This window comes from Parambassis ranga, chromosome 22, assembly GCF_900634625.1.
Source record: "Parambassis ranga chromosome 22, fParRan2.1, whole genome shotgun sequence".
NCBI lineage: Eukaryota > Metazoa > Chordata > Actinopteri > Ambassidae > Parambassis > Parambassis ranga.
In genome coordinates, this window is record NC_041042.1 from 330,200 (window position 1) to 356,464 (window position 26,265).

The following is a 26,265-nucleotide window of genomic DNA, read 5'->3' on the forward strand; positions in this document are numbered from 1 at the left end:
ATATATATATATATATATATAAACATATATAAATAAATAAACAACCACATCCAATTATTCCTGGATCTGTATCAATGGTTGGTCAAAAAAAAAATGAAAAAAGGTCTCTACACTTGATAGAATTTCTACTTTTTGCTTTGTTTTAAGGCAAAGAGAAATGTGCAATGTGGCTAAATATATTTGTACAATGGATTTTGGTGGGTCTGGTTTCCACAATCTCTGATGTTTTCAGGCAATGTGTGACCTCACAACCTTCAGTCTGTGACGGAATGCATGGAAAGACCTGATAGGAATTTTTTTTTCCTTGCATTTCTCACTGTATAGATTGTAAGCCACGTGCAATGCCAGCCGTTTGTCTGTGGGGATCTGAGAAATTTCCAGAGCCGTCCACATCCTTGAGCTGTTTGCAGGCAAATACATAGCCTGTGATCTCTCCATCGGCCTCATGTCATCCTGCAACTCGACCTCCTGTACATCCTCTTCTGGTAGACTCATCTCCTCTCTTTCCACCTGAGGTTTGACCCGTAGAAGAGGGTGAGTTGGTTGCGGCAAGCGATAAGGAATATCCTCATGCAGCTTCCAGACGAGAGTGCTGAACACCTTTGGGAGGGTGAACCTGGACAAAATCTGCATTTTCTGGAGGTCCGCCTGAGACAGAATTTGGTTTGTCTCCTGCAGGAGATTCTTCAGCACACTGAAGTCAACATAGTCACCATTCATTATCATTCCAACACATGTAATGAATGTGACCACCTTCAAGTGACTGTTTGGGGTTCTTTTGAGCCCCGATGGAAGGCGAGCAAGGACCTTTTCCATCCATGCCATGCCATGATCCCTGTACTTTTCCAGATTCCTGGAGTAAGTAAGGGATCGCCTCTCCAACTCCACACACACTTGCAGGGTCATGGCAGCAGTGGTGGAAATGGCAAAGGGTTCTGTGTCAGTCTGATGGATTTGCACATAGTCCTTGCAGTTCCACCAGACTCTTTTGGTCCCCTTTGTGTCCCTGAACTTGAATGCTGGCAAGAAGTTCATCTTCAGCTCCGCGAATCCTTGCAAAAGACATTCTTTGACATCTTTTCCAGCTTCAGTCACCAACTTGCGAGCCCTGGCAAAGGTGTTTGGCACTGGAAAACAGTCCTTGACAGAGAGGTCTTCACAAAGGGTGTCAAGCAGCCAAGCCCCGATCAGCCTTCCAGGTGGTGTGTGGACTGCAGCTCGGACACCGGTATTTGAGAGTTTCTCTTGTACAGGTCCCCTAAAAGAACTTTGACAAGGGCAGACCCAATCACTGATGGCCCAGCAGCAAGAGTCTGACAGAGTGGGAAAAGTCGCATGATGCGCAAAACTTGCAACTCCATACTGGTCCAGTGTTGAAGAGGGGGTGGTGCTTCCTCTAGGACAGCGCTGGAATGAGGCGCTAGGCCAATGAACCCTCTCTGCTTGCTCACACTTTCGTCACTCACAGTATTTGTACCTAACGACACACTAAGATCATAATCCAGTGGTGACAGGGGGCGGCCAAAAAAAATCTCCTCCAATGCCAGCTCACATTGGAAAGTCTTCCACACAGCATCATAATGTGCAACTCCAACACTGGACTGATACTGCTCTGTCAGAGTGTCCACCAGAAAACGCAATACATCCGAGATTGTGGAAACCAGACCCACAGAGGAGTTATCTTTAAATGGGACAAGGATTGGATGGTGTTGCAACAGGTGAGTCAGTCCTTCCAGATTGAAGTAGTGTGATGGGTCAAGAAAAGTTGGACATGTGTCCTCAAACCTCACCACCTGTTCAATCCGGCATGCTAGCTGACCCACCATCCTTTCTTGCAGGTCCCTCATGTGTCTCAAGTAGTTCTCTGCTCGTGAAAGCAGGGCAAACTGAAAGTTGGGGTGAGACAAACCACAAGTCACAATAGCACCACTGACAGGATGCTTGTACGGCAAATGAACATAAGCATGTGGTGAGTCCACATACAACTGAAGAAAGGTGCGCTTGCCTTCATTCTGAAGAACGTCGAGCAACTCCTTTCTTACATCCATCCCGGTGTTGTCAAGGTTGGTTTGGAAATTTGTGGCTTCGTGGATGCCCAGTGTGGTGAAGAGAGCACCTCTGTTACCCACAAGGACTTGCAATCCATATCTTGAAAAGAGGATGTGGGTGTCAGAGTCCTTTACTGCAATGTTACAGGCAAAGTGGACAGACATAGCATTAACTCCGATTGGATTCAAGATGTCAGTAATGTCAAAGGGTTCAGCGTCCTTCTGTCCAAACTTATTTAGCAAAAGCAGCACCTTCATGAAGTGACACTCATTAGCCTGTTCCACTGCTCGATCGACCAGCGCATGTATGAATATGTTGTCTCTATCCAGGATGTGGAATCTGGATGTGTCAGCAGTGGTCTGCTTCCTTATGGAGGGCCGCGATTTGTCCTTGGCTGAGAGACAGCGAAGCAATTTCTTGAAGTTTTCGGCCACACTGTTCAGCAGCTCTGCTGCCATTACTGAGTACAAGTCCTTGCGGAGCAACCTTGTGTCTGGATCAGTTTCACTTGCTGGAACAACAGTCATAAGGAGATGATAGCCACCGTCTACATAACCTAAAGTATGACCCACAACATTTCTTAGGGCAAGGATGCCATTTTTGCTGTATTTGGTGAGGTCAACGTGCTTTTTCAACAGGTGGTAGTGTGGTGACAATGATCTTGGGTGAAACCGGGGCATTAGGAGATAGTGCAGACCACCTATAAGGCCTTCGAGCCTTTTAAACTCTACAACCAGGCCATCAATGTCAAAAGTAAAGTCCAAAAAAGAAGCTGGGTCAGAAACTGTTGCAGAGTGGATCGCAATAGTGTCAGTGGAGTGCAAGAAGTCCTCAATATTTGGTACGCATTGACGGCATGCAGCACGTTGGTGGTGTTGGTAATACTGACATCAACAATGTCAGGCACCTGGAAATCGTCGTCCGTATGTGTGGAGGAGCTGTCATCTGTGGAGGTGAGGAAAGTGTGCGCTTCATCCTGGAAGCCTGGAACTGGTTCTGGGCCAAGTCCTGCTACAACTGCTGTGTACGATATAAGCAATAGGGAACCATTTATTCAATGTGAGACAGCCGCATAAAGTGCGGATGCAGGAATGCGCATTTAAAAAGAAAAAAAATCCTTACCATGTGATGCTGCTGGCAGACTCTCTAGGTGTGGCTGAAACAGCTGATGAACCTCTATCCGAAACTGAGAATATTCATTTTGTAGCCTCGCCACCAATCCAGCCAGCGGGTTAGGATCCATGCTCAGTTGTTTCCTTTACACTGGAAATACAGCAAAATTCTAATTACTCTTCCTGTAACACAATTAAGATACATGTATAGCAGTGTAGCAGCATTACCATGGCTGTACTTTACCTTCTTCAAAAGAGAACCTTTGTTTTAGAGAAACCTTGAAAGCTGCCAATTCTGATGCTCCAGTGTGTCAGAAAACGGGGCTGTGGAGGGGCAGGTGCTCAAAGTGTGCATTTCCTGTTTAATGCAGTAAAGAAGCTGTTTGTTAGAATTTCAAGTGAGATCTTTGGAAAGTACAGTAAGAACAAAATCACAACAACGCTTACATACATTCAAATAGTATATAACAGAGAGCACATAATAGTGTGAAGACTCTTTTTGGAATGCACCACAAAGGTTTGCTGGTTTTACTAAAGTTTTACTGGTCTGGTTGGTCTTATCTCATGGCCTGTGAGGAGTCGGAGTAGCATTTTAGGGTCTCTGTCATTCTTGTTGGTTCATTCAGAAGTAACTTGATGCAAATCAAGGATAGAAAGCTGTCCACATGCCTTGTGTGTATGATACATCACACGCATGATACAATACTGGCCATCGTGGACGATGCCAGTCATCCTCTGCACACTGTCATCGGCGCTCAGAGGAGCCTGAACAGTCACAGGCTGCTCCTTCCCAGGAGCAGGACCAACAGACTCAGAGACTCCTTTGTCCCCCGATCCATCAAACTTTAAAACTCTGCTTTTGGCAGGGGGGGGGGGGGGGGGGGGGGGGGGGGGGGGGGGGGGGAGTACAGCCCGCCTGATACAACACACTGGCAATAATTTACATGTGAAATAATACATCTGTACCATCTATGCTGCTGTGCAATGTTTGTACATAATTTCTCATCTTTTTTTTTCTTTAACTGTACTACATTCTATTTTATTCTATTTAACTCTTGCTCTGACTGTAGGTGTTGCATTGCTGCTGGTACCCAAATTTCCCTGAGGGACCTTCCCAAAGGGATCAATTCAATTCAATTCAATTCAATTCTACATCACACGCAGGCCTGACTGCTTTTCCCAATAAAAGAGCTTCATCTTCATCAAATTCTCATAACTGCGTTTTAGCAACATAAACTCAGACCGCAGACTCTCCAGCTAGTCAGAGCAATCCCTTAATCCAACTTTACGTGACCTAAAATGGCCTTCCTTCTGTCGGTCACGGACCTGTGCTGCAGAGCGTGGTTACGTGACACGCAGTAAAAACTCACACACATCTCTTAATAATACTTTCACCATACTTGACTCACTTTGACTTCTGTGATAGCTACTTTATCGACCCTAAACACTGATAGAAACCGACACCAATAAAGTCTTCTAGTTATTGTTGCCCTTTCCGCGTATGTGCACGCACGCTACATGATGACAAAGAGCGGAACACAATACAAGTATGTACAGTACTACTGCTAAAGTGCAGTAACAGTAGTAACACTTATCGTTTACGATGACGTCGACGATGCTGGAGCGCATGTTTTACAAAGTCGCTAAATTCTACAACAGCTAGAGACTTACGTTTCTCCGACGACAGGACATTCCGCCATGTTTCTGCGTTGTTTACAGGTTACACTGACTTGCTTCGAAGTCAACTTCTTCTTCTTCCTTTAGTTTTCTACGGCGGTTGTCAACCAACTTAAAGGAGCATTACCGCCACCTACTGTTCATGCGGAGCATGGGACATTGCGTGAGCTTAAAATCTAATGCCTTTTGTACAAAAAAATATAAAAAAAATAGCAATACTCCAATAGCACATGCATGCATTGAATGGGATAAATGCAATCTGCTCAGAGGAGGATGTTGTCCAAAATAAAGACCATACTGGACTGTCCCCGCTCCACACTGTGCTGACCAGCTACAGGAGCTCGTTCAGCAACAGACTCCGACTCCCACGATGCACCACTGAGAGACACAGGAAGTCATTCCTGCCCGTCTCTATCGAATTACTGAACTCTGAACTGTGACAGTCACTCAGACACTGTACATTCATACTGGTACATTCATGTCCTGCTCTTTACTATGTAAAGGTTTTTATACAGCAGTATGTTCTTTAGATACAACTCAGGGATTTAAATGCTCTCTAGGTATTTAGATATTTATTATATATCTCTATTTCTATTTTTTCATGATCCTTTTTGTATACCTACCTTGTCTGCAATAAACAGCTCATCGATGGCTCCAGAAACCCAAATACAGAATAATATTGAAAAAAAAATGTTTCCATTTCATAAACTCTTTTTGGGGGGAATATTGCTGAAATTTCTCAAATTGAGCACATGTAAAGGACCAGTTAGAGTTTATTTGCACTCTTTACTGCTCATAAAGCCTCTTAATATTAGTTTATCTAACATTTTGATGATCATCGTACAAATATTTTATTCCAGCCGTAGTCACAAAGCGAAGGCAATTGTCTTTTTACTGATGTTTTCGTACCGAATAAAAATAGTAATAATATTGAAAAATAAAACTTAAAAAGCCTATATCTCCGGAAAAGTCGCACGGACTCGCCGATGGCAGCATTGGAAAGCCCGACTACGAATTATGGGGGGTAGGTCGAGATATCTGAGTTTAAGTGCCTTATTTTTCTCTATCATCATCCATTTCTTCACTGGCCGGTTGAAAGCTGCTAAACCCGGCATTTTAGCAGCTTTCAACCGGCACGCGCCCCCTGGCGGCCTCACGCGGAACTGCACTGTTGTACAAGAAGGCCTGAAAGGCAAGCTTTATTTATATAGCACCATTCATACACAAGGCAATTCAGAGTGCCTTACATAAGATAAAATCACAGAGTAAAAACATTTTAAAACATTAAATTAAGAAGGAAATTGAAATCATAAAAAGAAAAATCATAAAAGACATCAAATCAAATCAGGATGATTAAATGAGAAGAGTGCAGTCAAGAAATCAGGAGAACGCTGCAGTAAACAAACGTGTTTTCAGGCTGACTTAAATGAAGTGACTGTCTGAGCAGGTGTTTAGGAAGGCTGTTCCACAGGTGAGAGGCAGAATAACTGAAATCCTGCTGCTTCACTCTGTTTGGTTCTGACCCTGGGTACACACAGTAGGCCTGTCCCTGACGATCTCAGGCGTCTGGATGGTTCATAGGGAACCAATATGTCCAGGATGTATTTTGGTCCAAGACCATTCAGTGCTTTGTAGACCAGGAGTAAAGTTTTGAAATGTATCCTCTGACTCACAGGAAGCCAGTGCAGTGATTTTGGTTTCAACCGCCACGCGCCCCCTGGCGGCCTGACGCGGAACTGCCTGTGTCAGACTGGAAGACCAACAACACAGCTGAGTACAAGGAGGCCTGCAGCAGACTGCACTTCCTGAGGAAGCTGAGCTCCTTCAACGTGTGCAGCAAGATGCTGGCTGGAGATGTTTTTTGTTTTTTTTTGTTTTTTTTTTCCAGCATCAACACACATATTCTATTCTATTCTATTCTAGCAAGCTTAATCAAAGCACTGGTTGACATTACTGTGATTCATTTTTTTTTTTATTAATTACATGGTTTTCTCTTTTAAGACTTTGTTTAAAGATTTGCTTTTCAGCACCCTTGAAGTCCTTCAGCTGCATTTATAAAGCACACCCTCACATTTGTCTGCATGCACTGCAGTTTCAACTTTTGCCCAAAAGATGGAGACAATCACCAAAACATTGAGTTGCGTTATGTTCACTACTCTCTGGAGCGTTCATCCATAAACATCTGGATTCACCGTTTTTGTTTTTTGAAGAAGGCAAATTATAGACAAAGGAGATCTACTTGTGACTTGAATTTTTATTCAAGAACAAAAACACAGAAGCACACACTGAAAAGTTGAGCTCCCAGTTATCATTAAACATAAATAAATGAATGAAAGAAAATACAAAAAAAAAAACCACACAAAGAGATAACTTTAAAAAAAAACGTAAAATTAAATGGCAACTCAACATATCAATAAAAGGACAGATACAAAAAGTTATAAAGATGTTATGTACAGGCTGACTAGATAATATACATAATATAAAAATTTTCACATTATGGGCCTTCTTTGGTTTTTTTTTTTCTTCCAGGGGTGACATTGGGGGAGCCAACAAGCTGCTGCATCACCTCGGATGCTCTCCTTTTGTGTTTTAAACACGTCTTTATCTTTTCGTTGAGAAAATCCTGCATGGAGCTGCAGCCCTCTGGCTTCCAACCGCGCAGCCAGATGTTGGCAGAAGTACCCTCCTGCAAAATGCGGGCCGCCTTCTTATGAAGCTCCTTTGTATCTGTTATGAAACAAGACCAAGACAGTGAGTTATGCAGAGTGTGAGCTGTGCAGCATGACGGCAACATGTGGATGCTGCTCCGACTGCTGCAGGGTATTTTTCAGCAATTTAATACAACAGTTACCTGAAATCTGGAGTGTATCCATCTGATACTTGAAGAAGGCCAGTTGCAGTGGTGTCAGCTTCTCCCGAGGGGAATGTGCACTCTTTTTCATGTAGGGCCGGAGGACAGAGGCCAGCTGTGGTGACAGGTCACGGAGACGTGTAGCTGCAGCGCCCCTGCTTTGCACGGGACGCTCCTGCTGGGACGTACCAGCAGCCTCTGCTGCACCTGGACGGGGAGGAGAAAGGCTTGCTTCCTCACGAACACCCGTGCTGGGCAGCGGGGTCGACGCACGCTGCGTGGTCTCCGTCTCCTGTCGCTTCAGGTCTGTCAGGATGTCAGTGTGAACATCCTTCAACTTTTGCTCCACAGCCATCATCATCTGTCCCTCTAGTTGCCCCATGCGCTCGTCAATTCTGCTCATGGCCCTCTCCTCCAGCCGTGCAAAGTTTTCACTAAGCGTTTGGCTAAGCGCCTCCAAGTGCTCCCTCATCTTGGTCACCTCTGCCACCAAGAGCCGACCAAATACTTTGTGGTGGGGCTGCGCTTCTTCCAAATCATCCCAGCTGCTGCTGCTGTGCTCTTGTTGGAGTGGCAAAGCTGAACTGTCCATTATCTCTGTGAACAGAAAAAGCCACAAACAACAGTTAACCTTCCAGGTCTAAGGGTGTTTTGGGGGATTTTACCCGCCTGCCATTCTTTGTGTATTATTGCTCATAAAACATTCGTCTTGTCATCCACACTCAAGTAACACACGTGTTTCTCCCCCCCCCCTCCCAGGAGAACCTGGGCTTTCATAATATCCAGGTGTGATATGACTGTAATAAAAACCCCAGCACCAGAAAAAAAAAAGCAAAAAAATTAAATTCATACACATGTATTGGAAAAACACAGAAAACAGGGCTGTGTGAGCGTCCTGTGAGATTTTTTCCTTGATACAACTCCTAGTGTAGACTGCTGATGGGGGAGGGGAGCAGAGCTGGAGTGTTAGGGTAACACCGTGCGGCGGGGTGGGGGTAGTGCAGCTGGGAAACTTTTCTCTATAAGATAAATGTAAGAAACAAACTGCACTTTCCGGTTGAGATAACGGTCCCCTACGCGTCTATTACTGCGTTAAGAGCTGCTTTTCAAAACGTGCAGACGAGTCAGCTAGTCAGGGGAGAGAATTAATCTTGTCCAATTGACCACCTTTGACGGTAGCGCCAGAGCACACGGGCCTTACAATTGGATCTTCGTGTCCCTCGTGATATCGCTCGATGGTCCGAGATTGAACAATGGCTTGCCCATCGAATGTTACGAGGGGAAAAAAAACTGAACGTTTCTAGCTTCTACCATTCCTGAGATGTCCACGGCTTTGTAAGACATAAGCTCACGGTATCGAGTTGGTACTCTAACTAACTGCTAACGCTGGCAATGTTGAAAATCTCACGTGCAACTGGCGCCATCGCTCTGTACATTGTACTACATATAAACACTAGCGTGTAGTTTACTGCGGTCGGTGAACTTACCAATGCGAAGAGCGAAGCGAAACTTGAAGGAAACCTTTAAACGCGTTCGAAGGAGTGACTCTAAAGAATAACTGAATCGCCCGCTGCCCCTTTTATCCTGTTCCGCTTTACTCCTTCTTCTTCCTCCTCCTCCTCTTCTGTATTTCCGGCAGACTAGATACCGTATGGCACGATGCTGCCCCCACAGGCCAGGTATGGTAATGGCTCGATGTATTCACATTCATTTCAGAGGAAGAGAACTCCTGTTGCTTAGTGTGGAGCATGTCTTTGTGGAATGTTTGCATGTTAACGTCTTTTGCTCGAATTTACAACATTATCTAAAACTAACATTGGGTTGAACTTACAAAAGTGCAACTCTTGCTCCTCTTTACTAACCGTACATTTACTAAAGATGAAGTTTATATTGTAAACCTACTGCTATTACAATTCCTTGCATTGCATATATTACACAAAATGAAATGGAATGTGCCCTCTTGGCATAACTTTAAGGTAACAGATTTGAAAATATATTAGCTTCCATCAATAAACTTAAACTGGCTCATAAGAAATTGTTCAAAACGATTGCACTCAGTGACTAATGTAATTTTGCTGTAACTTAGCAGACTCTTTGCTTTATGTGTTTTTTGTTTATTTTATTTGTTGTTCATAATATGCTCATATGTGTAAATTGTTAATGACACTGTTATGAATAAAGATTAAAAAAAGAGCTCCTGTTGCTGTGAAAAACATTCAACGACATTAAATTAACGACAGCATAGCGAACTCGCTTGTCTAATACATGTAAACACGAGCACATGGCTACTTAATATGCAGCCAGTTCGACTACGTCATCGTCATGATAACGTTGGACAGTGGATCGACTGCGTTTTCAATTACGCGCATCAGGTAATAATCTCCATGCAGCTGATCCTAAATGACTAAACAGGGATTTGAGGAGGAAATCATCCAGCATGTGAGCATAGAGGGAACTCTAGCTTTTTCAGCAGAATCTGGCATAAGGCTTTTGACGCGAGATTGAAGATGCAGGAACTAATGCAAATGAGACGAACGGTGAAATATATGTTTTAAATCCCACTTAATGCCGAAAAGATTCCATTGCAACAGGTGAATGGAGGAATCGAAATGCATCAGAGGTCGGCTCCCAGGCTCATGAATAGATAAGTTTAAAGCGCTATCCGCTGGCATAAAGAGGGGACAGAGGTTCGGGCGTAATCAGACTAATTGCTGAAATGGGCCGGAGCGAGGAGCGGACAGATCGAATAACACCATTCTGTATTGTACGAGAAGAGCGGAGGGGATTTCTTCCCAGAGACTATTGGGTTTTCATATCGTGCTGATTGGATTATTATTATTTTTATTTATTTATTTATTTTTTTTTATTTATACCTGTGCACGAAATGAGGATTTGAAAACCGTACTGCACACTGACCTGGGTGCGTATCCTTGAAGGCGCTACAGATGTGGAGAGGTGACAGCCATTCGAAATATTATTATTTTTTTATTTCCCCACGCCTGACGGCCTGGTAAATCCGTGGCAGATTGAGAAAAGGTTGAATGCTGAATGCCACGGCGGTAGGCTGAAACACAGAGGGACACGGAGCAGTGAGCCCACGAGCGCCACATACCACATTGCTGAGATGATTTGGGACCATGGCGATCATGACCAAATTCGGAGTCCACAGACCAGGCCAGGCTAGTAGCCGAATAGTGGAAATAAGCTGCTTACTGGAAGTGCTAGTGAAATTGATAGAAAATTCAACCGCCACGCGCCCCCTGGCGGCCTCACGCGGAACTACCTGTGTTGTACAAGAAGGCCTGCAAGGCAAGCTTTATTTATATAGCACCATTCATACACAAGGCAATTCAGAGTGCCTTACATGAGATAAAATCACAGAGTTTTTTGGACACAAAAAAACTCACTCGAACTCATTTAAAGGCCCCAGATTTACAATACACAACAAGTTAAAGGATGTTAAAAGTTTATTTCAAGGATACAGACACGCATGCACTCCTCCATAAAAAAAAAAAAAAACAGTTACCACCCTGAACACACCTTTGCAGGACTAATCAAATCTCAACTGTTAGGATTTTACAGAATTTGCACACGGCCAGAGGATTTTCAGACAGGCCACTAAGGTGCTGTTCTCGGCTCTGTCCACTAGAGGGTACTCAAGGACTTTCCTCAGGAGCATCTACAAGTCCTTTTCTCAGAGCAAACCCATCCAGATTTCTACTTCTCTCCCTCTCGTCACCACCTTCTCACCATCCACCACAAAATTGCTCTGGAACATTAAGAATAATAATTTTAACAACATTATGGCAGCCAATCCACCAAACAACAACATGAGAATATTTGCAGCATTTAGAAAACACAAAAATGTAAAGGACTACCCTGTAAGGTCAAAGGTCATATCTTCTCAACAGCAAAAATCTGGTCCACAGGATTCTTTTTTAAACAGAAGAGATGGGTTTATGACTCTTACAATTTAAAGGTTTATAAAACAGCCACATTTGGGAATATTTTTTCAAAGAATCGTGTCCATTTAATTACTCGTGAAGTATGTGGCAAAAAAAATACGTGGGACAAACAAATTTAGAATTACGTATTCGGTTCACCTGTCATAAATACAACATAATTAACCAAAACAGACCTACCGCCACGTAGTCCATCATTTTGGATGCCACGGATGGAGCTCAGTGCGGACCTTGAATTCTGGAATGTAACCCACACTGGTCCACAGCCCAGCGAGGGAGGACTGAAAGAAATTGGATAATAGAATTAGGCACATTTCATCCACAGGGCCTCAATGAGAGGTCATATTTCAGACAATAAGGGCAGGATGGTTGACGAAAATGTTTCTTTTGAATTTCTTTCCTGATTTATATTGATTGATTGATTGATTGATTGTTTGGTTTATTGGCCTGCACTATAATCCCTCCTTGAATACCTGCTCTGGACTGTAATTACTGGACCTCTTTCTCTAACCCTAACTCCCAGGGCCCCCAGCCTCAACTTAACCACACCCTAGGGGCTGATCCTAAACCTAACCACTGGGGCCCCTGGCTCTAACCTTAACCCCAGAGGCCCCTGGCCCTAAACTTAACCTCACTGGAGCCCTGGCTCTAACCTTAACCACAGGGACTCCTGGCCCTAAACTTAACCTCACTGGGGCTGTAGCTCTAACCCTAACCCCAGGGACTCTTGGCCCTAAACTTAACCTCACTGGAGCCCTGGCTCTAACCTTAACCACAGGGACTCCTGGCCCTAAACTTAACCTCACTGGGGCTGTAGCTCTAACCCTAACCCCAGGGACTCTTGGCCCTAAACTTAACCTCACTGGAGCCCTGGCTCTAACCTTAACCACAGGGACTCCTGGCCCTAAACTTAACCTCACTGGGGCTGTAGCTCTAACCCTAACCCCAGGGACTCTTGGCCCTAAACTTAACCTCACTGGAGCCCTGGCTCTAACCTTAACCACAGGGACTCCTGGCCCTAAACTTAACCTCACTGGGGCTGTAGCTCTAACCCTAACCCCAGGGACTCTTGGCCCTAAACTTAACCTCACTGGAGCCCTGGCTCTAACCTTAACCACAGGGACTCCTGGCCCTAAACTTAACCTCACTGGGGCTGTAGCTCTAACCCTAACCCCAGGGACTCTTGGCCCTAAACTTAACCTCACTGGAGCCCTGGCTCTAACCTTAACCACAGGGACTCCTGGCCCTAAACTTAACCTCACTGGGGCTGTAGCTCTAACCCTAACCCCAGGGACTCTTGGCCCTAAACTTAACCTCACTGGAGCCCTGGCTCTAACCTTAACCACAGGGACTCCTGGCCCTAAACTTAACCTCACTGGGGCTGTAGCTCTAACCCTAACCCCAGGGACTCTTGGCCCTAAACTTAACCTCACTGGAGCCCTGGCTCTAACCTTAACCACAGGGACTTCTGATCCTAACCCTATGGTAACCCCAAACACCAACCACTCATGTTTAATGATGTTTGTCACGCTGTGTATTTTTCTTTTAAGACTGCACTGAAGGAGTGTGTGTTACACCCACAGACACACTCACAAAGACACACACTGATTGTTTTTTCAAACCCCAAACACTCATATTTAATGATGTTGTCACGCTGTGTATTTTCTTTTTAAGACTGCACTGAAGGAGTGTGTGTTACCACCCGCGGACACACTCACAAAGACACACACTGATTGTTTTTTTTCTTCCATGTTGTGTGTTGTTACACTTTTAAATGACAACTTCCTGTATATATCTCCGGAACGCAAAGTCGCACAGACTTGAGACCCACGCCGAATGAAAGCCCGTCCTGACAAACGGGGGGCAGGTCTTGATCCCGAGGCTCTAGCTCGTACGGTTCGGGAGATCCGAGCGGTCAAAGGATTTGCATAGCGCAAAATGGAGGTGTCCGATTTAAGACGCTTTACTCCATAGCTCGCCAACCGTACGTCTAGAGCAACGGAGATGCGACCCACCCTCCATAAATCGGCCACGGGCTTTCCATCGGCGCCATCCGCAAGTCTGTGCGACCTTCCGTTCGGAGATACCGAATAAAAATTGTAATAATAATGACACATTATAAAGTCTATATCTCGGGACGAAAAGTCGCACGAACTCGCCGATGGCAGCGTTGGAAAGCCCGACCACGAATTATGGGGGGTAGGTCGCGAGATATCCAAGTTTAAGTACCTTATTTTCTTTATTATTATTATTATTACGATTGTTAACATTTTCAATTCAGCTCTTCCGGTTTTATTTGAAACACTTCCGGCGGCACCGGAAGTACTGCGCAACGGTGTTGCTGCGAGTTTTGCTTTTGCACACACAGCTTGGCCCCAAGTGACAGGAAGAGAACAAATGTGACGTATCTCCGCAACGGAAGCTCCCAGCGACTTGGGAGTGCCACGATGGAAATTTCACCCACGAAAATGGGGGGATAGGTCAAGGTTTCATCAATCTAGGTCGTACGGTTCAAAAGTTATTCAGGGCTTGAGAATCGTCACAGTGACGATCGTGGTTATAACCCCCTTACCTAACCTAACCCTAACCCTAACCCTAACCCTAACCCTAACCCTACCCTAACCCTAACCCTAACCCTAACCCTAACCCTAACCCAACCTAACCCTAACCCTAACCTAACCCTAACCCTAACCTAACCCTAACCCTAACCCTAACCCTAACCCTAACCCTAAACCTAACCCTAAACCTGGATAGCCCTGGGGCGTAGCATATAGCTAGGAAGGTCGTAGAGAGACGGGACCTGGATAGAAATTTGTTTCGGACAGCGCTGAGCTTGCGAAACTTGTTAGCGTGAAATTAGCATTTTTTCAAAAATTTTTTAAAAATTCATCTTTAACGATACGGCCTTGAAAATTGCACAGCTGGATTCAGTTTTTCGGCCGCTTTCCGGCGATACCACTTTTATCAAGATCGGACGACATGCAATATAAAACCTTCCATCAGGGGGCGACAAAAACTGCTAGGGTTTTCACTTGTAAATTTTGAATGGACGTAGATGTAAATGCTGAATTCCTCGCGCTTACGTTAGGGTTACGGTTAGGGGAGATTATGATTATGATTATTATTATGATTATTATTATTATTATGATTATTATTATGATTATTAGTGCTCTATCTCAGCTTTAAGACAGACTGTTACCCAGGAAACTGCTCCGCGTCCTCCGCAAGCCGCTCACGTCTCTATCAGCAGCGATTCAGCAAAAACAGACTGGATATCAGTGAGGAGAGCCGGTGCAGCCTCTCTCTCTCTCTCTCCACGGTGGCTGTCAGGGAGGTTGCAGACGGACTCAAGCACAGGACGGGAGACAGGCAGAGGTTAAATTAAAGTAGTTTATTGTGGCCGAAAACTCAGGGAACACAGTTCAAAAGCAACAGATCTCAGGGCAGAAAACATACGCGCTGCACAAGCCGGCAGGAGGGGGAAAAACAAACACACACACACACACACACACACACACACACACACACACACACACGCAGGGTTGAGTCACCACGGTTCTCAGCAGGACAAACTCGAAAGGTCTCAAAATCACACCAGGCAGACAAAACACAAAAATATAGACTCAGAAAAATACTCAGGCTGCTGGAGAACAGGACGGCTGGAAGTCAGGTAGTAGACGAGACGAACTGCCACCGAGTGAGGGGATCACGGCAGACAAAAGGACACAGGTGAGGCACATTAGGGAGGAGCAGGTGATCACCAGGAGGAGGAGGAGGAGAAGACGAGGAGGGGCCAGCCAAGACACCTGAAATGAGAGGAGTCAGTGATTTCAAAATGAGGCAAACATAATCAAACAATGTACAACCGCCCTGGCTCACGCTGGGACCCTGACGGTGGCAGCGACAGAGAAACAGCGCGTGTGCGTTTCTATGGGCAGAGCGGTGGCTGCTGCTGAATGCCTGTTGTGATTCCAGCTTCCTATTATTTAAATTATGATTATTATGATTATTATTATTATTATTATTATTATTAGTGCTCTGAAATTATGCCGGCTTTCACCAAAGCCCGGTCTCTTCACGTTAACTTCCCTGAGCCACTCGTCCTCCTCCTCCAGCCAGCCCTGATGTGCGATCGGACCCTCGCATCTCAGCTTTAAGACAGACTCTTACCCAGGAAACTGCTCCGCGTCCTCCGCAAGCCGCTCACGTGTCCATCAGCGGCGACTCAGCAAAAACCGGCTGGATATCAGTGAGGAGAGCCAGTGAAGCCTCTCTCTCTCTCTCTCTCCACGGTGGCAGCGACAGAGAAACAGCGCGTGTGCGTTTCTATGGGCAGAGCGGTGGCTGCTGCTGAATGCCTGTTGTGATTCCAGCTTCCTCTGTACACTTTATTAATACATAAAGACCATCTTCGGACGTACGTTGTCCGGCATTTTAATCACATGCACCACAGCGATTCCTCATTCATCCTTACCAGTGGCTGACTCTGCAGAATATTTATTACGACAATAAACAGGAAACAACGGCGCGAGTTCAAACCTGCCAGCTTCCCTCTCATCGCTGTCAGACTCACAGCCACACCCGTGGCCGGCTGGCTGTTGGGAAATTATTATTATTGTTAGTGCTCTGAAATTATACATAAACGGACTCAAGCACAGGACGGGAGACAGGCAGAGGTTAAATTAAAGTAGTTTATTGTGGCCGAAAACTCAGGGAACACAGTTCAAAAGTCACCAAAGCTCGGACAGGAGTCACAGATCAGCAGCCAGGGTGAAAGGTGGAAAATAACACACGTTAACTTCCCTGAGCCACTCGTCCTCCTCCTCCAGCCAGCCCTGATGTGCGATCGGACCCTCGCATCTCAGCTTTAAGACAGACTCTTACCCAGGAAACTGCTCCGCGTCCTCCGCAAGCCGCTCACGTGTCCATCAGCGGCGACTCAGCAAAAACCGGCTGGATATCAGTGAGGAGAGCCGGTGCAGCCTCTCTCTCTCTCTCTCTCTCTCTCTCCACGGTGGCAGCGACAGAGAAACAGCGCGTGTGCGTTTCTATGGGCAGAGCGGTGGCTGCTGCTGAATGCCTGTTGTGATTCCAGCTTCCTCTGTACACTTTATTAATACATAAACACCATCTGCGGACATACGTGGTCCGGCATTTTAATCACATGCACCACAGCGATTCCTCATTCATCCTTACCAGTGGCTGACTCTGCAGAACATTTATGACGGCAATAAACAGGAAACAACGGCGCGAGTTCAAACCTGCCAGCTTCCCTCTCATCGCTGTCAGACCCACAGCCACACCGGTGGCCGGCTGGCTGTTGGGAAATTATTATTATTGTTAGTGCTCTGAAATTATGCCGGCTTTCACCAAAGCTCGGACAGGAGTCACAGATCAGCAGCCAGGGTGAAAGGTGGAAAAAAACACACGTTAACTTCCCTGAGCCACTCGTCCTCCTCCTCCAGCCAGCCCTGATGTGCGATCGGACCCTCGCATCTCAGCTTTAAGACAGACTCTTACCCAGGAAACTGCTCCGCGTCCTCCGCAAGCCGCTCACGTGTCCATCAGCGGCGATTCAGCAAAAACCGGCTGGATATCAGTGAGGAGAGCCGGTGAAGCCTCTCTCTCTCTCTCTCTCTCTCTCCACGGTGGCAGCGACAGAGAAACAGCGCGTGTGCGTTTCTATGGGCAGAGCGGTGGCTGCTGCTGAATGCCTGTTGTGATTCCAGCTTCCTCTGTACACTTTATTAATACATAAAGACCATCTTCGGACGTACGTTGTCCGGCATTTTAATCACATGCACCACAGCGATTCCTCATTCATCCTTACCAGTGGCTGACTCTGCAGAATATTTATTACGACAATAAACAGGAAACAACGGCGCGAGTTCAAACCTGCCAGCTTCCCTCTCATCGCTGTCAGACTCACAGCCACACCCGTGGCCGGCTGGCTGTTGGGAAATTATTATTACAACTTTGGTGCTTCTACCTGCCTGGGAAAGCATAAATTCTAACTTACAAGTCCATCATTTTACACCTGAGGAAGCTCGTAGAGACATGGGACCAAGACCTATCGACTCAGAATGGCCTGAAATGTATGTGTGCCAAGTTTGGTGCGTCTATGTGCCTGGGAAAGCATAAATTCTTCCAAGTCCATGATTTTACACCTTCACTTAGTTAAAGTTCCAATGACGAACTCCAATAACGAACTCACCAATAACGAACTCACCGATAACGAACTCCAATAACGAACTCACCGATAACGAACTCCAATAACGAACTCACCAATAACGAACTCACCGATAACGAACTCCAATAACGAACTCACCGATAACGAACTCCAATAACGAACTCACCAATAACGAACTCACCGATAACGAACTCCAATAACGAACTCACCGATAACGAACTCCAATAACGAACTCACCAATAACGAACTCCGATAACGAACTCCAATAACGAACTCACCGATAACGAACTCCAATAACGAACTCACCGATAACGAACTCCAATAACGAACTCACCGATAACGAACTCCAATAACGAACTCACCGATAACGAACTCCAATAACGAACTCACCGATAACGAACTCCAATAACGAACTCACCGATAACGAACTCCAATAACGAACTCACCGATAACGAACTCCAATAACGAACTCACCGATAACGAACTCACCAATGACGAAGTCTAACGAATACTAACCATGACATCAAAGACGACATAACTCTCTGTAAAGAATTACACATGTAGACAAATAATGCTCCCCAAACTCTGTATTAAGCACTTAAACATTAGCCAGTTTCTGAAAACGTTTCTGAAAAAATAAAATCTTCATAAAAATACATTTTAGCTTTGGTATAAAAATAAATATTCCTTTTCTTTTCAAGGAGAAAAACGGTTTATGCAAATAAAAAAAAATCCTTTACCAAAGGACTACTTTAAAAATAAATCTGCTGAAAAAGTTTCTGAAAACAATAAAATCTTAATAAAAATAATTTCAGCTTTCGTATGAACATAAATACTCCTTTTCTTTTCAAGGCCCTAAAATTTTATACAAATAAAAAAAATCCTTTACTAAAAAGGACTACTTTGAAAATAAATATGCTCAAAACTGTCTAAAGTTGGTTTTCTGACCTACAGTTCGGTTTCCTGACTCATTTGAGTCTCCTCTACCACCTGAGTTGGCTTTACAGCATCAGATGCAGAAACTTCTGTGCTGCATGGATTTACTGTGGCTGGATTTCTTAGCATCAAACTGTTCCACAGGGTCAGACATTCCAGTGCCAACTCCTTCAAATTTAAAGTGTAGTTTCCTCTTAGTTGCACGTGATTGTCCGCACGGTAACTCATCCTCGTCGCTGCAAGGTTCTGGTTGGACATCCACAGACATGTTAGGGAGGAACTCCCTTCCCCTTTTACGAGCCGTTTCTGAATCCTCAGAGAGAAATGTTGGTGAACTGTATCCCTCACTTTCCAAGACGGGCTCATCCTCATCTTCAGTTGTTTCGTCCTCAGTGGGGCTTCTTTCTTCCACATCTGCCATAGCCATGTTCATCGCCCTCAATCTTAAATCTCTAACTTTTGAGGCTTCCTTCTTGTCAGGCAGCGCCACGTAGAAACGCTCAGCGGTTTTTGTATCATGACACATAGCCTTAGCCAGCTTTTCTTTTTCCTCGACAGTGAGATATTTGCTGGCCTGCAAATAGAAAAACAAAACAAAAAACATATTCTGTATGTCCTGTTTTATCCATAAAATCACAATGGCTTCAAAAAAAAAAAAAAAAAAAAAAAAAAAAAAAATCACACAAACTTACTTGGGTGGAGGCACTGCTCCGTATCTTGTTGAAAGTGATAATACCTCCCAGGCCAGCATCTCTCCAGGCAGCTTGAAGGAAGTGGACAGGTTTCACAATTTGGTTCCCACGGATGGATGCAAAGACATAACTGCAATCGTCATGAATCTTTTGGACAGAGAGGATCTCTATCAATTTTCTCAGCCAGGAATGCTCGGTCGTGGTGACAAACAAGGATGCCTGTCCATATGTACGCACAGTTTTGTGTTCGTCAACCTGGGGAGAATAATTCAGAACATTAGTATTGGTCTGTTTTACACTGCACATTTCAGTCCTTAGTTCAAAGCAACTCACTGTGATATGGAATCCATGCTTGGTACGTTCTGCGTTCAAGACATTTTCCTTGGTCATGTTTGTCATGACAACAGATCTGTGTCCCGTCAGGACACACAGGTAGCCCATGAGGTAGCCCATCAGTTTGTTATACTCAAGAAGCAAGTTTGGATCTTCACAGAGCATGTCTGTTATGATGAAGAGTCACCCAGAAGAAAACGTCAAAAAACACAGCTACACAATGACACAAGGAGCTTCTGAATCCTCATCTACTACTACAACAACAACAACGTTTCAATGCATTTACATGTATTTAGCTCAGTCAATTAGCATGCTTTACTAACACGGATAAAAATTTTTGCATCAACACTGGGTCACAAACACATGTAAACGTTGCATAAGGTTCCAAGGAACCCTTTCCAACAACTTTTAACATGATTACAGTCTGTTTTTTTATGATATTTCCGTCGAATTGTGAAGGGCAAATCTCAAGGTAACTTACCATTCGGGGGAGAGCTCACGAAGCACTTCCTGGTTCCTCCGAGACGTTAGCCAATCGACCTCTGCCGACACGCTTACCTGTAATACATGCGACTCTAAAAATGACATTGCATCGGAAAGTTGAAATGCACATTTTGCTCTGAAATTACGCCGGCTTTCACGACAGCTCGGACAACAATCGCTGCAGAAACATGAGCCCACGCGTCCACAGTCCATTCACATAACTGGCGTAACTCACCTGCGCTGCCTCCCGGTAAAGCTGTGCTCGCTCTCTGACATCCATCTCTGCCACGCCGCTCGCAGCTTGGCTTTAAACGCCCCGTTTACTCCGATATCCAGCGGTTGAAGCTCTTTGGTTAACCCTCCCGGGATGACAGGGAGCTCCGAGTTCGTCTGCTTCACCTGTTGTTTTTACTCCAGCGGTGAGATGGTCGCGCATGCAGTCACAGATCAGCAGCGAGGGTGAAAGGTGGAAAAAACCACCCGGTCTCTTCACGTAAACATCCCTGAGCCGCTCGTCCTCCTCCTCCAGCCAGCCCTGATGTGCGATCGGACCCTGGCATCTCAGCTTTAAGACAGACAATTACCGTACGTTGCGCTGCAGAGGTGAAAAAAACCGGCTGGATATCAGTGAGGAGCCGGTTAAGCCTCTCTCTCTCTCTCTCTCGCTCCACGGCGGCTGTCAGGGAGGTTGCAGACGGACTCAAGCGCAGGACGGGAGACAGGCAGAGGTTAAATTAAAGTAGTTTATTGTGCCCGAAAACTCAGGGAACACAGTTCAAAAGCACCAGATCTCAGGGCAAAAACGTAGGCGCTGCACAAGCCGGCAGGAGGGACACACACACACACACACACACACACACACACACACGCAGGGTTGAGTCACCACGGTTCTCAAAAATAATAATAAAAAATACACAAATACTAGGCTCAGAAAAATACTCACGCTGCTGGAGAACAGGACGGCTGGAAGTCAGGTAGTAGACGAGACGAACTGCCACCGAGTGAGGGGATCAGGGCAGACAAAAGGACACAGGTGAGGCACATTAGGGAGGAGCAGGTGATCACCAGGAGGAGAGGGAGGGAGAAGACGAGGAGGGGCCAGCCAAGACACCTGAAATGAGAGGGGAGTCAGTGATTTCAAAATGAGGCAAACATAATCAAACAATATACAACCGCCCTGGCTCACGCTGGGACCCTGACGGTGGCAGCGGCAGAGAAACGGCGCGTGTGCGTTTCTATGGGCAGAGCGGTGGCTGCTGCTGAATGCCTGTTGTGATTCCAGCTTCCTCTGTACACTTTATTAATAAATAAAGACCATCTTCGGACATACGTGGTCCCGCATTTTAATCACATGCACCGCCGATGTCCAGCGGTTGGAGTTCTTTGTAAAAATAATAATAAAAACGTCAAAAAAACACAGCTACACAACAACGCAAGGAGCTTCTAAATTCTCATCTACAACAATTTTTATTGTTTTTTTTAAATGACTTTTTTTTATTATTTTTATTGCATTTCAATACTAACCATGACTTCAAAGATGAAATAACTCTCTGTAAAGAATTACACATTTAGACAAATAATGCTCACCAAACTCTTTATTAACCACTTGAACATTAGCCAGTTTATGAATAAAAAAAAATCTTTCAAATCTTTTTCAAGGCCCCAAAATTTTATACAAATAAAAAAAATCCTAAAAAGGACTACTTTGAAAACAAATCTGCTGAAAAAAAACAAAAAAATCTTCATGGAAATAATTTTAGCTTTGGTATAAAAATAAATATTCCTTTTCTTTTCAAGGCCCCAAAATTTTATACAAATAAAAAAAATCCTTTACTAAAAAGGACTACTTTAAAAATAAATCTGCTGAAAAAGTTTCTGAAAACAATAAAATCTTAATAAAAATAATTTCAGCTTTCGTATAAACATAAATACTCCTTTTCTTTTCAAGGCCCCAAAATTTTATACAAATAAAAAAAACCCTACTTTGAAAACAAATCTGCTGAAAAAGTTTCTGAAAAAAAAAAATAAAATCTTCATGGAAATAATTTTAGCTTTGGTATAAAAATAAATATTCCTTTTCTTTTCAAGGCCCACAACGGTTTATACAAATAAAAAAAATCCTTTACCAAAGGACTACTTTGAAAATAAATATTCTTAAAATTCAATTTCAATTTCTAAAACTCTTTCTTTACCTTAACATACATGATAGCTTCTAACAACACCTGATTAAAACACTTTTGAAACATATAAACGTTTTTTTTTTTTTTTTTTTAAACCTTTTTTCTTGTTTTCTGACCTACAGTTGGGTTTCCTGACTCATTTGAGTCTCCTCTACCACCTGAGTTGGCTTTACATCATCAGATGCAGGGACTTCGTTGCTGGATGGATTTTCTGTGGCTCCAGTCATGCACATTTTCTTAGCATCGAACTGTTCCACAGGGTCAGACGTTAAATTTGAAGGAGCTGGCACTGGAAAGTGTAGTTTCCTCTTACTTGCACGTGCTTGTCTGCGCGGTAACTCATCCTCATCACTGGAAGATTCTGGTTGGACATCCACAGACATGTTAGGAAGGAACTTCCTGCTCCTTTTACGAGCCGTTTCTGAATCCTCAGAGGGAAGTGTTGGTGAACTGTATCCCTCACTTTCCAAGACAGGCTCATTGAAATGCACTTTTTGCTCTGAAATTACGCCGGCTTTCACGACAGCTCGGACAACAATCGCTGCAGAAACATGAGCCCACGCGTCCAAAGTCCATTCACATAACTGGCGTAACTCACCTGCGCTGCCTCCCGGTAAAGCTGTGCTCGCTCTCTGACATCCATCTCTGCCACGCCGCTCGCAGCTTGGCTTTAAACGCCCCGTTTACTCCGATATCCAGCGGTTGAAGCTCTTTGGTTAACCCTCCCGGGATGACAGGGAGCTCCGAGTTCGTCTGCTTCACCTGTTGTTTTTACTCCAGCGGTGAGATGGTCGCGCATGCAATCACAGATCAGCAGCGAGGGTGAAAGGTGGAAAAAAACCACCCGGTCTCTTCACGTAAACATCCCTGAGCCGCTCGTCCTCCTCCTCCAGCCAGCCCTGATGTGCGATCGGACCCTGGCATCTCAGCTTTAAGACAGACTGTTACCCAGGAAACTGCTCCGCGTCCTCCGCAAGCCGCTCACGTCTCTATCAGCAGCGATTCAGCAAAAACCGGCTGGATATCAGTGAGGAGAGCCGGTGCAGCCTCTCTCTCTCTCTCTCTCTCTCTCCACGGTGGCAGCGACAGAGAAACAGCGCGTGTGCGTTTCTATGGGCAGAGCGGTGGCTGCTGCTGAATGCCTGTTGTGATTCCAGCTTCCTCTGTACACTTTATTATTATTATTTTTTTAAATGACTTTTTTTTATTATTTTATTGCATTTCAATACTAACCATGACTTCAAAGATGAAATAACTCTCTGTAAAGAATTACACATTTAGACAAATAATGCTCACCAAACTCTTTATTAACCACTTGAACATTAGCCAATTTATGAATAAAAAAAAAAATCTTTCAAATCTTTTTCAAGGCCCCAAAATTTTATACAAATAAAAAAAATCCTAAAAAGGACTACTTTGAAAACAAATCTGCTGAAAAAAAAACAAAAAAATCTTCATGGAAATAATTTTAGCTTTGGTATAAAAATAAATATTCCTTTTCTTTTCAAGGCCCCAAAATTTTATACAAATAAAAAAAATCCTTTACTAAAAAGGACTACTTTAAAAATAAATCTGCTGAAAAAGTTTCTGAAAACAATAAAATCTTAATAAAAATAATTTCAGCTTTCGTATAAAAATAAATATTCCTTTTCTTTTCAAGGCCCACAACGGTTTATACAAATAAAAAAAAATCCTTTACCAAAGGACTACTTTGAAAATAAATCTGCTGAAAAGGTTTCTGAAAAAAATACAATATTCATAAAAATACATTTCAGCTTTGGTATAAAAATAAATATTCCTTTTCTTTTCAAGGCCCGCAACGGTTTATACAAATAAAAAAAAATCCTTTACCAAAGGACTACTTTGAACATAAATCGGCTGAAAAAAAACATAAAATCTTCATGAAAATAATTTTAGCTTTGGTAGAAAAATAAATATTCCTTTTCTTTTCAAGGCCCGCAACGGTTTATACAAATAAAAAAAAATCCTTTACTAAAAAGGACTACTTTGAAAACAAATCTGCTGATAAAGTTTCTGAAAAAAAAAATAAAATCTTCAGAGCAGAACATTGACAGAGCGCCGGTTCCGCCGCGGCTGGACTCGGGCCGCCGAGACCTTTCCGTAGGCGCCTCCGGCGAGGCTCTACGCCCGGAGACGGGCGAGCCGCTCAGCCAGGGCCCAGGGTGTCGGTCTCTATGCCTCCACGTGCCTTCGGCCCCTCTTCTCGGGGGCCGCGACCCGGAGGACGGCTCTGCGGGTCCGGGCCCGACGTATGTCGCGGAGCTCTCCGAGAGCTTTCCGACGCAGCCGGCCCCGTCCCCCTGGCCCGTTGCGTTCCCGAGTTATGGCCGTGCAAACTCCAAAGGTCAGGAGGTCACCATTGAAAATGAGCGGAAGGTTACGGACCTGGGTTTCGGCGGCCTGCTCGGCCGCACGACGCGCTAGAGACCTGGGACCGCTCCCTGCCGAAAGCGGGCGTCCCCGCGACGGACCGAGCCGATTTTCGGGCTCGCGGCCCCTCGGGAAGGGCCCCGAAAAGGGCCCGGGATTCTCTGCGGTAGGCTGAATGGAAGTAGATGTGAAAGTGTAATATACTGGCAAGGGTTCGCACTCCGCAGCTATTCAATGATAATTTTCCCAGACTTTGAACGCAGATTTCTCCGGGACGGTGCGGCGCAGGCGGACCGTTCCGGGACGGCCCCGCTCGGCGCGGCGCCGCGCGCCGGACGGCCCGCCCCGCTCGTCCGTAGCGCCTTCCCCTGCGGAGTTCGGCCCAGGAGAGAGCCACGTGTCTGGGGCCGACGCGTCGCGACAGGCCCCTCCGAGCCCTTTCCGTACGCGTCCGCGCCACGCGTCTGCGACCTTCCTTTGCCGAGATACGGCGCTTAACGAGGTGAAGGTTTTCGGACTTCGGCGGCCCGTGCCTCCGGAAGGCGAGGGCCCAGAGCGCCGGTTCCGCCGCGGCTGGACTCGGGCCGCCGAGACCTTTCCGTAGGCGCCTCCGGCGAGGCTCTACGCCCGGAGACGGGCGAGCCGCTCAGCCAGGGCCCAGGGTGTCGGTCTCTATGCCTCCACGTGCCTTCGGCCCCTCTTCTCGGGGGCCGCGACCCGGAGGACGGCTCTGCGGGTCCGGGCCCGACGTATGTCGCGGAGCTCTCCGAGAGCTTTCCGACGCAGCCGGCCCCGTCCCCCTGGCCCGTTGCGTTCCCGAGCTATGGCCGTGCAAACTCCAAAGGTCAGGAGGTCACCATTGAAAATGAGCGGAAGGTTACGGACCTGGGTTTCGGCGGCCTGCTCGGCCGCACGACGCGCTAGAGACCTGGGACCGCTCCCTGCCGAAAGCGGGCGTCCCCGCGACGGACCGAGCCGATTTTCGGGCTCGCGGCCCCTCGGGAAGGGCCCCGAAAAGGGCCCGGGATTCTCTGCGGTAGGCTGAATGGAAGTAGATGTGAAAGTGTAATATACTGGCAAGGGTTCGCACTCCGCAGCTATTCAATGATAATTTTCCCAGACTTTGAACGCAGATTTCTCCGGGACGGTGCGGCGCAGGCGGACCGTTCCGGGACGGCCCCGCTCGGCGCGGCGCCGCGCGCCGGACGGCCCGCCCCGCTCGTCCGTAGCGCCTTCCCCTGCGGAGTTCGGCCCAGGAGAGAGCCACGTGTCTGGGGCCGACGCGTCGCGACAGGCCCCTCCGAGCCCTTTCCGTACGCGTCCGCGCCACGCGTCTGCGACCTTCCTTTGCCGAGATACGGCGCTTAACGAGGTGAAGGTTTTCGGACTTCGGCGGCCCGTGTCTACGG

The 26,265-nt window shown here is 45.7% G+C and overlaps 1 protein-coding gene across 1 annotated transcript; it reads right to left on the reverse strand.

Moving 5' to 3' along the window:
* Positions 1-18,702: 18,702 nt before the first annotated feature.
* LOC114427896 (uncharacterized) lies at positions 18,703-20,301 on the reverse strand. The gene is made up of 4 exons (XM_028396122.1): positions 20,284-20,301; positions 19,803-19,969; positions 19,470-19,724; positions 18,703-19,351 (listed from the first exon to the last, which is right to left on the reverse strand). Exons 2-4 carry the CDS (start codon positions 19,965-19,967, stop codon positions 18,851-18,853), a joined length of 921 nt encoding a protein of 306 aa, XP_028251923.1. The 5' UTR covers positions 19,968-19,969; positions 20,284-20,301; the 3' UTR covers positions 18,703-18,850.
* Between the last annotated feature and the right edge of the window lie 5,964 nt (positions 20,302-26,265).

Bases quoted from the DNA above. Each gene is read 5' to 3' on its own strand.
- LOC114427896 (XM_028396122.1), bottom strand. From the start codon at position 19,967: ATGCTCTGTGAAGATCCAAACTTGCTTCTTGAGTATAACAAACTGATG. The intron at 19,725-19,802 runs GTGAGTTGCTTT...TATTCTCCCCAG, and splicing joins AGCATGGATTCCATATCACA to GTTGACGAACACAAAACTGT. The intron at 19,352-19,469 runs GTAAGTTTGTGT...TTCTATTTGCAG, and splicing joins GGAGCAGTGCCTCCACCCAA to GCCAGCAAATATCTCACTGT.